The sequence below is a fragment of the Plectropomus leopardus genome, chromosome 6 (genome assembly GCF_026936395.1).
Source record: "Plectropomus leopardus strain MGB_pleo_1.0 chromosome 6, ASM2693639v1, whole genome shotgun sequence".
NCBI lineage: Eukaryota > Metazoa > Chordata > Actinopteri > Perciformes > Serranidae > Plectropomus > Plectropomus leopardus.
In genome coordinates, this window is record NC_142181.1 from 12,286,769 (window position 1) to 12,299,570 (window position 12,802).

General features: G+C 38.5%; 1 protein-coding gene across 3 annotated transcripts in view; it reads right to left on the reverse strand.

Moving 5' to 3' along the window:
* Positions 1-12,802, reverse strand: part of veph1 (ventricular zone expressed PH domain-containing 1) — a 102,258-nt gene that overhangs the window by 14,364 nt on the left and 75,092 nt on the right. For all 3 annotated transcript variants that reach the window (XM_088078780.1, XM_088078781.1, XM_088078779.1), the window contains exon 12: positions 12,620-12,737. In XM_088078780.1, the coding sequence (XP_087934906.1) occupies positions 12,620-12,737 (118 nt within the window). The remainder of the gene's footprint in view (positions 1-12,619; positions 12,738-12,802) is intronic.

Sequence of the window (12,802 nt, forward strand, 5' to 3'; positions counted from 1 at the left end):
TTGAATAAGCCACTGTTCAGCACTGTATGTTGCCAGGAAATCTAAGCTGAAACATAAACAATATGCACAAAAATTGTGGTTGTGAAATAAATAATGTGGCATGTTTTGTAACCAACCAGTTACCAGTCAGTTTGAGGACTCTGCAAATTGATTTTGATACCACAGGGCAGGCCAAATCCAACCCACGAGACGATTTCACAAGACCCCCTACATGGTTCGAATTTATTATTACATCTGGCCTGCAAATTTTTCCTTTTTTTCCTTTTTGGATTTTCTTTTACAATGATAATTTTCAAGCAATGCCAAAAAATCAGAGCTGAACAGGCCTTGTATTTTATACAAAATATCTCGCTTTGAACCCAAAAGAAGAGGAGATGGTTAATTTTCTTTGAGTTTAATGTGACTATTTTCTGTGTCATCTGCAAAGAGAGGGCTTTCATTTTCAAGAACAACAATCTTCAGTGGCATTACTCTATCAAATGTGTGATGAGATTTGATTCAACATAGAGTATCGTTTAAATTTAGCTGGTATTTATGGTTTATCAAAAAAGAGCATCAGTGCACCCGTCTAGGAATGAGTAATCTGGCTGATTTATGGGTTATTTAAGTCTGAGGACCCTGGATGTACTAATGAATTAAAACCAATGGCTGCATGCAATGTATGAGGAATTTGCCTCATGTCAGACAGAACTGTGAACTTGTTGCACTCTGTTTACAGTGGAGTGGGTAGATTCAAGGTCTGATCCCAGGCAAATGAGGAATGTATGCACAAGCTGAAAATATTATGGTAGTGAACTGCTAGAAGTGACATAAAGTACATGTATTCCACTCAACTTGACCTCAGTGGAGAAGGCAGATTTAAAGGTCTGAACCCCGGCAAATGAGGAATGTCTGCACAAAATGAAAATATTATGGCACTGGATATGTGCTGGCAGTGACATTAAGTGCATATATTTGGGTAAATATACAGTAGAAGTCAGTCATATCCTGAAGACATCATTAGTAAATGTCGGTAAATACACCAAGTGGGGTGAAACCTGCAGATCACAAAGCACCTGCCCTCTTTATGTTCTCACAGCTATCTCCACAAAAATGAGATAACATTTAACATTTGTGCATCTAGAGCACAGCAAAGCCAATGTGCTGATCTGAGGCTTACAACTTTAATTAATTAATTAATTTTTTTCTGGACTCAACGTCCTTTACTTTTATTTATTTCTGTTTCTATAGTTACTTAGTTGTGATGTTTTCTGACCCTAAGGCAAAACAAATCCTACTTGTATGAAATTATGGGACACAAATGAACTTGAACTTATCAACCTTCAGTCAACATTAATGACTTTAAATCAGCAAAAGCATTTTGTCTCATCCATCTGAGCGTGTGTGTGCGTGCGTGTTTGTGTGTGTGTTCAGATAGAGGCAAACTCCCACAAAGTGCAGTCTGGTCTGGTCTGATTGGAGACACTCACCCACGTCAACCTCCTGCACTGAGTTGGATCAAGTACTGGCCTGTGTGTGTGTGTGTGTGTGTGTGTATGCGTGTTAATGTGTGTTTATGTATATGGGTGATTTGCGTGAATAAAAGTAATGTTTATTTTATTCTAACCAACATGAAGGATCAGTCAGAGTCATCACAGATTAATTTTCAGTAACTGATTGTGTGACTGTGAACTCTGAGATCCCCAGACCAGAACACTCCTGTTGGTTAGATTTAGTGCCAGTACACCCTTCAGATGTTGTACACCAAACAGAGCCACTCTTTGTATCCACAGCTTTGAGTAAAGCAGTTGAGAGATTACTGCAGTCTGATTAGAGAGTGTGTGAATATGTGGGCATGCTTGAGAGATGATTCAAAGAGGCGCCTGATGACAAACAAGACAAATCTTCAAAGGTCATCTGTCTTACATCTGCGTAAATCAAATATTTTTCAGATGACGGATGGCCAAACTAAATAGTAGTGCGGTCAAACGATTTACCTCTTTAATCATGATTAATCGCTTAATTTTGATGGTAAATTGTGATTCATCACATTTTTACCGCATGTTTAAAATTCCATCATTTCGCATTTTAAAACCGCTTTGAAGTCCATATTAACAAGGTAAAGCAGTTCTTACAAAAGTGTTTGGAAATCAAATGAATGCAAAGAACTTTACTTCATGCTCTTGAATTGTAGATAGATTGAAAACATGACTGTGAGGTAGGAGACAACTTCAAACTGCTTAATCGGTGAAATACTGTGTGTGTCAACCTGATGACCTCCCTTAAATCCAAAACTTCCACGATGCTGACAAGTCTGCAGTCATTTGCGACCCATTTAGCAAACATTGTAGTTAACTTCTTAGATTTAGTTTCATCCACAGATTTGCGGCTCGCACTCTAAAATCATGCTTGTCCGGCTTTGGCAATGTGGTTGCCCGCTGACATCAGTGTGATTAGATGAGCCTGTATGCTCAGCCCGTTGATGGTAGCTCAAACCCAGTGAACTTTGATGATGTTTGAATTTTGTTTGACACAAGGTGCATACTACTTTTGACTTGTCAACGGAACCATCTGTGAGTTTCTTTTAAGTGAAATGAGCCATTAAAAAGCGCAATAGTGTCACTATTTTCCATCACTGTGGCAGCAGGAAGGAGAAAGGTGCTGCAGTGGCTTGAACAGGGTGCGTTGAAGGGACAAAATAGTAGTACATGATTAATAAAAAACAAAAATATGTTATGTTCAGAATTGCAAGGCCATTAACCTGTTAACACCGACAGCCCTACTAAATTGTCATACCATCAAGCTGTAATTACTTCAGGGATGGAGAACTGTTTATGTGCATTTAACTGTATATTCTGATATTCCCTAGACCATATAATGGATTAATTACTAAGAAATATAGTTTATTAATCAATAATAACCCCAAACCACTGCCCTAAACAGTACACAATACAACACTGTGCAATGCAGGGCCATAACAAAAACATAATGATCATGATCTTTCTTTTAAAAGATCAAGTGACCCAAATTTTAAGACGTTTTCTGACTTAGTCTTTGTTTTATTTGGGTATTTTTTGTTTATTTGGCCAATGAACCCAAAATTATCTCCAATGTTATATGACTAAAGGCACATGAAAGAACATTTTTTTGTGTGTGTTTTCTATCCTTTTCTTTCTTAATCTGGTAATTTGAGTGAATTGACCCTTTAGTTTAAAATGCAACGGTAATGCATCCATAAATTTACTGTTAAATGTATGACTGATGAGTGTTTAGTATTTGAAAACCTATTATAATTTACTGATGAGTCAGTGGGATGTCAATCATCTGAGAAAAGCCTTTACATTCTTTCTAAATAATTAGTCTGTGTGTGTCCTCTGCACACTGACTTCCTGTCAGCCTGTTTCAACAGATCTTCTGCATCATCTAACAAATATTTCTGTTATTTTTGGGGGTGCAGAAATAAACTTGTCAGGTGCATAAATCACTGTGTCTCGTGCCGTCTCTTTGCTTTGATGCAGACACCTGGAAAGTGATCTCTGGGTTTGTTGTCAGCCTCGGGCAGGAACTGTAGTTTCCTCGTCCCAGACAGGCTGACGTCAAACAGCGAGACAAGGACAAAAATGACACACATGGACACACTGAGTCACAATTGTCTCAGTAGTGGATTCGATCAGGTCCCCATGTGTCGTCATGTTTCTGCTGCATTCACGCTTCTATTTATATTTGTCCCCATGTCATCAGATCACCCATAACAAATTTTATTTCTCAATCTAAATAAGGCCACTTTGCTGTTGCCCTTGTGCTCCTTCTTTAGCTTCATGAAAGTGACTGACAGAGTTTTAAAACTATGACAGGAGTCAAGTGTTCAACCAAAATCCTTGCCAGAAACAGCTGTGCCTCTAAACAAGCATAATAATGCCCTCAGGCCCAAAGATGAGACGGCCTTGTTTGTATTTGTCAGTTTGTTTGCCTTTCACAATGTACAAGTTCATTTGTGTGCTAATGTGTGTGAGATTTAGTGTTTGTTATTGGCTTTGTGAGAACAGTGAGAACAGTGAGATGTATCGTGGAAGACAACTATGGGTTTAAACCACTGTCGACCGTGCACTTACTCACCCTTGTTAACTATCAAAGTTAGGAAAAAATGTGGTTGTAAACAAGTAAACCCCCCACTCTCCTGTCGTGTTAAATGTCAAGTTTCAGAATTTCATAACTGGAAAAAATGCCAAGTCATTACCAAGAAAAAACTGCTACTTGCAACATGTCTAGCTCTGCAGAAAAAATGTCTCAGAATAGAGGACAAAAACAAACAGTTAAATCAATGTTTGACTGCAAAGAGCCAAATGAGTCACATGGCAAAGCCTATGCTATAAATATCATGAAACCTTTACATGTCAGTAACAAGGCATTAGCAGACATGTTCCCCTACAACCGCAACTCTGCCTGATGATATTACCAGAATATCTAACAGCACCATTGAGAATTGCTGTCTTAAATCATTTCAGCACAGTTCAAATCATCTGTGGTAATGACGCCCACTTAAACTTTGGCACAGCATGATGAACGCCTCTCTTTAGCCAGGGAATCTCCTGAATTTGCAACATAATTCCTGGAGGTGAGACGCTCTGTCCAGCATGTCTTAGCTGATTGATGGTGAAATGATTGAGAGTTTCTCTTAGGGGATCCATCTTTTTTTTGGCAAACCGGGGATCTGTCTTCCAGACATGAGTGAATGTGTGTGCAAATATACGTGTAGAGGCATGAAGGAGTGAAGGGTATATATGCACATGTTGAAGTGTGTCCTGAAAGTCGACTTAAAAGGTCCAATGTGTAGGATTTTGGCGGTTATACTGGCTGACAATAGAATATAATAAGTAAAATTTCTTGAGTGTATAATCAACTGAAAATAAGAATCCTTGTGATTGCACCTTAGAATAACACATTATTGCACACAGAGATCGTGATGTTTCACCGACATGTTTCTGCAGTAGCTCAGAACTCATGATCCAAACACTGGCTCTAAATTCATTCAAGATTTCGCTTTTTCAAATAAAATGGCTGTATTATTTAGTGTTTTTATCAATTTTAATTACCTGGTTGGTTTGTTTTGGAGAGACAGAGACCTTTGCGGACAATTTGGCTCCTGCTGAAAACCTCCTAAACAATGAACACTGATGGAATTCTTACTGGGAGAAGTTTCAGCGGTTTAGAGTCTGCAATCCTCTCTGTTAGACGCCACTAAATCTTATACACTGTCCCTTAAAGGCAGTTACATTATTCTTGTTTCTAGTGGTTTCACACAAACCAGTCACTTCTGAGGTAAGTTTGGTGTTTGGTTGATAGCATGTTGTAGCCATCTAAGTAAAAATAAAAACTCAACAATGCCAGAAACAACAGAGGATAACGAGAGAGCTTGCATGTTGAACCTGTATACCTTTTTCTGGCATGTGTACATACACACACACAGACACACACACACACACACACACGCGCGCACACAACTCTGCTCATTACCAGTTACTTCAAAGGCATTCCAGTTGTTAAACTCAACAGTATATCATAAAGCATCACAGAGTTGCAGTAACCACTGGCTCCACTTTGGCCTTCACAATGGAAAACACTTCACCTTTCTCTCTTCTCTCCTTTACCATTAAACACAAAAGAGCAGCTAGTTACTTGTGTGTGATTGCAGGGAGCCACTTGGGCAAAGTAACAGCAAGTTTTTATTATGGTAAAGCAATATAAAGCTTTATAAAGTGAAATGTTGGCCGGTGGCAGCTGGTAATGTGAACAGCATGTATACATGGTAAATATGGGAGGTGTTACAGGCTACGCTTATGATAAAAATACAAAAGTGGGTCAACTACAAGTGAAATGTTCCAAATCCAAATTGCACTGGGTCCAAAGTTGTTGCATTTGTGTCAGTGAGATGAGATGAGTCATTGCTGTCATTTACTGTAACTTGACTTCATGTACTGGATGTTGCTGGACAGCTTTCAGTTGGACGAGTAAGAAAGTTTCCAGTGGACAGATTTGGTTTGTTTTCTTGGCCTTGACTACATCATTGTGGGCTTGTTTCATGGACATTTAAATTTTGGTGAAAGAGCTGTTTATATGTTTCACATCTTCATAAACCATTTGAGTAGTGTTTCATTTACATGAATTATTTGAATTTGCAAAGAGTTTGTTTCCAAATTTTGATGGCATGGATATAGGCACCGTGGCACAATTACTGACCTGAAATAAAAAGTGCAAAACATTACAAAGTTGTTTTTTCATCCAAACTGAGAACATATTTCCTGTAAATCCACTGAGGTTGCAAGGAAGTTGCCTCAATTCATTTTGATGACTTTGTGTAATTTTTTTTCATTTTTTTTTAGCTGTTGAGCAATCCAGTAAATTTTGTGCAAAATTCCAAATAAAGGTTGAATCCATCAGTGGCTGCAAGTTTTTTGAGTCAAAGTGTATTAAAGTGAAAGTCAGATCTTTTGAAGTAGGGCTGTATGAGGTACATATATATATATAGGTACTTGGTGTGTTACATACAGTAGATGTCGGTCGGCATGCCCTCATTTCAGAGAAGCAGGCATGAGTTTTAGCCACATAAAAGTCTCATCTAAAAGTAATCAATACCAGTTTAAGTATCTATTTTGAGAGCATTTTAACCACTCTACCTTGATGCAGACAGTCATTTCTGACCGTTAATAAGCCATTAACAGCTTTAGTTTCCCCTTAATGCTTTCGTCAAAGCCACCAGACTCTACTGCTGTCCGGGTCAGTTAATAGTTTGTATTATTGTGAGATTTTGATGAATCCACAATAACCCTTTCAAACACCAGAGTCACGCCGTAAAACAAACAAAAAAAACAATAGAGGCAATTGGAGATCAGCAGCTCCTGTGTTCAGCGTGCTATAAAGGCCCCGTCAGACATTAAGGTAAAGCACTGAAAATATTATAAATATAGCGTACACTCAAAGTGATATTGATTTTTTATTTAGGTGGCTAAAATACGTTTTATGTGCTGACCACTCCACAGCAGTACATTGCTTAGCTTCCATGTCAGACTACAGCCTGCCTCTCCAAACTGGGGGCATGCTAACCAATATCTACATTATGTATGTACTGTATACAGACAATAAGGAAATGATGTACTGTATCGATATTTTGCGTGTTATGTAGCCCTTTTTTCTTGAAGTTATGTAGCTGACTGTTGACAGCTGACTAATGATCAGTTGCTGATATGGTTGGTTCAGGCCACTGAGTTCATTCATGTGACTGACACAAAAATGTCAGGCCTCAGGTGGTAAAGGTCTCAAAGGGGTTAATCATTTAACATAGAGGGCTGTTTGAATAAATTGCAGGGTAAATTCAAAGCCATAGTGGGAGAATTTCTTGTCAGAACTAATGCTAAACTCACAGACTGGCAAGTCACATGAAGTAACTCCAAGTCTTATTTTTCTGTTTCTGACTCAAGTTCACAAGTGCATGCTGTCTCTATGTATACACACACACATACAAAGTCACTGAAGCTTATTAGCCCTGGAATGTGCTCATTTCCTGTTTCAATAAAAACTCATCACTGATAAAGCTCCATGCTGAGGTGAACAGCTGTCTGTGTTTGTGTGTTAGCTACAGCATATACAGTGATGCAATATGTGCTGTTTTTAACAGGTTTAATGATGATGATTTCAGCTCTTCTACATATACATTGCACATTTTAGAGTGATTTTGTAATGTTGTGTTTTGCCAAATGTCTTTCATGACGGGTGGTTGCTTCAATTAAGTTTACAAAATTGATGTGTTTTAATAAACCCAGGTTTCAAAGTAATGTGCTGGGTTATTTGGGTAGTTTAATGCACTTATGCTTCATTTGGGAAATAAATGTAAACATGAAAAACAGTAGGAATATTATTGGTTCAACAACAGAGAGATTACTTTAAATACAAGTCTGATGTAAATACACTGGCCATATGCTGTATGTGCTTGGCTGCTATTATTGGAGTTGAAAAGATTTTAATTGCAGAAGTGCCAAAAACTGTAGTTCAGCTCATGGCCACCTGAAGCTAACTCCAAATGTGAGTCAATCTCCATAAACACTCATGATAAAATGCCCAACTTCACAACAGAAAGAAACATGTTTACAGCCTGATACAAACACTGTTTTGGTCTTTGTAGCTAATTTCAACATTCATGGCAACTTTATATGGGGTGAATTTTTTAGAAGTCCTCTATTTACGTTTTACTGAGGCCCAAAATTATGCAAATTCAAGGCCAGGGCTGCTGGAGTGAAAGGTTGTCTGCAATCCACAGTCAGTGAGTCAGATCTACCATTCACTCCTTGACAGCTCAAACCTCCCGTCCAAAAATGGTAAGTTCTGGCTTTCAAAAACCAGGATGGCAACAATCAAACTACCAAACTAGAGGCTTCAAAATGGCGGTTTACAAACTAATAGTGGATGTCACAATGGCTATGTCAATTATTTACAGTCTTGGGTGAGGATGCCCCTGGTATTTCCATTTTCAAAGGAACTTGTGAGAAAATAGCTCAAATGACAACTGTTCACAGTGAGGTCAAGAAAAAAGATGGTGGGAAATTTTTACAATTTTATTTATCGATGCCATCCACACCACAAAAACAATTCCTTTCATTTTCTTTGCAGCAGGGTGCATGCAAAAATCCCAAACCAAACCAAAACAAATAAACAAAATTCTCAGAGACTGTTTGGCTAGTTATTACAGAAGAGAAAATTGAAAAAATACTCCTAATTTTTTTTGTATTTTGGGTAAACTAACAAGTTAAGTTATACTAGACAGACATGAAGAGCAGCAGGGCCGTACAGGGCCACAAATGCTTCAGTAAACACATGTATCCAAATGCACACACGCTTCCAATCACACAATCCCAGTGGGAAACTTCTATTATTCCCTCTCTAAATCCTGCTGTAATGTAGAGGGACTGGCATGAATCTAAAAGGAAATCATCAGTTCCTTGCAGTCATTCAGCTGGTTCAGTGATTACACTGGTTTGTTCTGAGCTGCAGAGCTGGAAGAATGGCTTTCATTCGGCTTTTGTACTGTTTGGATCGGGCAAGCTGATGTGTGTGTTTACTTCTGTGCATGTGTGTGTTTGTGTATCCACAGAAATAGTTGATGACAAGACAATGACATGGAAGACAGAGAAAATGAAAAGCTGTGAACTCGGCTTTATTACAGCCTCCATATAAATTAACCGAATGAAGTAATTCCAAGATCATATATCAGTCACTGTATCATCTTACATCATGAACACTGACGACTGTGGGAACTTTTCCAAGTGAATAAGGCCGAGGGCTGACTGGGCTTTCAGACGTCTTCTACTTTCTGTTTGCTTTTTAAGCACCGAAATCTAGTAAAACATCTTATGTTACATTGTCATAAAGTGTCACACTGTCAATTTCATGCACACTTTTAATGTGGAGAAAGGGCATGTGTTGGTTGCTTTTGGGTCTTTCAGCCCCTGAGAATTATTTATGCTCAGGGGCTTATTTTTAAAAGTTTCAAAACAGGAGGAGATCTACATTTGTGTTGTTTTTTTCCAGCAATATCTAATTGTTTTTGAATTTATTCAGTACATCAGTATTTGGTCATATTCTCAGTCTCGAAGATTAGCTAACCATGTCATGTGATCTACCACTCCAGTTAAGAACAAATATTACTGGGACAACTGCAGAAAACTACACGTGAACATTTTATACGCGGGGATTCACATTATAAACATTGTTGACTATCCATGTAACTATTTGGCTGAAATGTATTCATAACTGTCATTTTTTAATGTCATATAATTATTAGAACTCCTAAAAAACGTGTTTCCTTGAGCCAATTGAAGGCACGGAGCACGGCACCTGGTTGCACATGATCAGGACGGTACCATTTCCTCCTGATTGTAAGCCAGGGAGAAACCCTGAAGGTCACAGTGACCTTTGACCAAAATCTAATCAGTTCATCTTTGAATCCAAGTGGACGTTTCTACCAACTTTGAGGAAATTCCCTCCAGGCATTCTCAAGACATAGGATTAATCAGAATGGGACAAACAGACCGATGGAAAGATGGATGGACATACCAACGACAGCCTGATACCATAATGCCTCCAGCCACAGGTGGTGCTGATGTGGAGGCAATGAAATCGTCTTTGCAAATGTTTTTTTTTTGAAGAAGGAATCACACTTGATGGGTGTGTCAGACAAATCCACAGCGTACCACTCAGTTTGTTCTGTATATAATCTAATTCATGACTGTAACCACTTATATGTTTATAAGTAGTTATCTTTCATTGCACAGTAACTACAAATGTTTGTAGTATAAAAAAACGCATGTGTTATTTTCCTGAAAAAAATAACCAAAACTTGCAAAACCCAGACAGTTTTTCTCATTTTCATGACATAAAACTGGTAAAATACTGATGTAGTAATCATCTATAATCTCAGCCTTTCTTCCTTCAAAGTACATGAGTATAAGTAAACACACACACATGCACACACTAAACTTTAACTGCATCCCATCTGCCTGCATCCTTACTCTGTCAAATGACTTCCTGCCTCTGGCTTTAACTTTCTGGGAAATACCAGCTGGCTTCTTATAAGCTGCCATTAAACAGCAGAGCCTGAAAAACCCCATGTTGCTGTGATGGAAACTTACACTTTATTGATTCATTTTCTCTGAAGCCAGTCTTTCTTATTTTCACTTCATCTCCACTCCCTCTCTTTTCCCTAATTTTTCCTAATCTCAACACAATATCCGTCACAAACTGCCCTCCTCTTACATAATTTATAACTGCTTCCATGTGACAGAGACTGACAGAGAGATACTTTACACGCAGATCTAAAGCCTCTTTCCAAAATGCTGTCAAATCTCTCTCCTCTCTCATTCCCTTAAACCTAAACTGTCACTCATTGATTTATAGACTCTGTAAATTTACTGTCTCGTCACTCAACTGCATACTTATTTGGTGTTTTTCTTTGTTTGGTACAGTGGAGAAACAAGAGAGAATACAAGAAGGCAACAGGGGAGAGATGCATAACAACACTGATAAAGCCGAAAAAGGTCTAAATAGTGAGGAGCCGCTGTAGTGTATAAAAGAGTTGTTTTCATATGCTTTTTAATGTGCTTCATATGTTTTTGTTTTTTTTTTAATGTTTTGCTCACATTGTATACAGTTTTAAGTCTCTAGTGTGTAGAGTAGACACACAAAACACACACACACACACACACACACACACACACACACACACACACACACACACACACACACACACACACACACACACACACACACACAGAGTAATCTGTGATTTAAGGATTTGATCACCACTCCAAGTCTGACTCCATCAGCAAAAAGTGCCTGTGAATCGAAGGGGGGGTCGCTGGTCCAAAGTAAACTAATCAGAAGTGAATCACGATGGCACTGACTGACTGATTACTGTGACCCTTCAAATCACACTGGCAGCTATTAAATAAGAGCTGCTCTTTGCTCCATTTCCTCAGCTGTTCTGGGAAAAGATCAGTCCATTTGAGGGAAAACATCCCAGGGAGCTCAGCTCTGTGATGGTTTTACCATCAGACCCATGGGAAACACAACTGTGCCCAAGAAAGCTGGTGATGTGATTGAAAGTGAGATCCCACTTTACATTTGCTCTGTTCAGAGAAGATGACGAGGGGTAATTCAGGGGAAACCACACTGGAATGTAGTCTGTCAAATTGAGTAATTTGATGTTAATATAGGAAAGAATATGTGAGGTGGAGAGGGTCAATTTATCACAGTCTTGTCTTTTTTTCCTCGTGTTTGTCCTCTCTGCCTCACCTTTTTCAGAATAATTTCGAAGCCATGAATTTATTAATTTTCTTTGCTCCATCAGCATGATCATTATCATTAATTCATGATGTATACATTAACCTCTTAAATTCAAGGTATACAATATTCAACCCCCAACCCTTTTCCACCAAAATATGAACATGTGTTTTTTTAAAACACAATGGGGCATGTTAACAATTAATGATAGACTGCTTTCCCATTGTTAGTAGTGCAGAAATAGTGTACTTGGCTCTGCCTTTCTGTTCCACATCATGGACGGGCAGGAAAACAGGATATTAACAGTAGAGAATAACATGCATTGCAGTGAAAATGTAAATGTAGTTACTTTTTTTTAGATTTATTTCTTATCAACTCTCTTTCTCTCAAACTTTGTGCCAAATTGAACAATGTCTGAGTGCTGCTTGGTGGGAGATGGATGGTGCGTTTTGACAAACTGTCATTGCCTCGCACCAGCAAATTAGATTGTCCACCCAGGTGTTGTATTTCGAACACTGTCGATTGGAGCTGGAGCTGATTAAAGCCAAAAGTCATTTGTCCCGGGTGTGAATGCTACAACTATTACTATTCATTTTCTAGTTTAACTGCTGCCAAGAAAACAATCTTTAATTCTGAAATTTAATTTATTTTTGTCAAAGACAATAATGTGCTTTTTCACAAACACCTCTGCTTGTATGACAGCAACTTGGTTTTGTACACTAAACTACTGTATGTGTACTCTAACCATGGTTATATAATTCAACCTGTGTTTAAAGAGTGTTTGTGCGCGTGTGTGTGTGTGTGTGTGTACCTGTGGCCTTCTCTGGGTTGTTACACATGAAGCAGAGCCATCCTCCTTCTTCCTCACTGTAGCCAAACAGATCAAAGAAACGCACCTCCTCCAGCTGAATCTGGAGACTGTCCAGGTCCTGAAAACAGACAGAAAGAAGACAGACTAACCATTAAATGTCATGTAACTGTATTTGAACTTCCT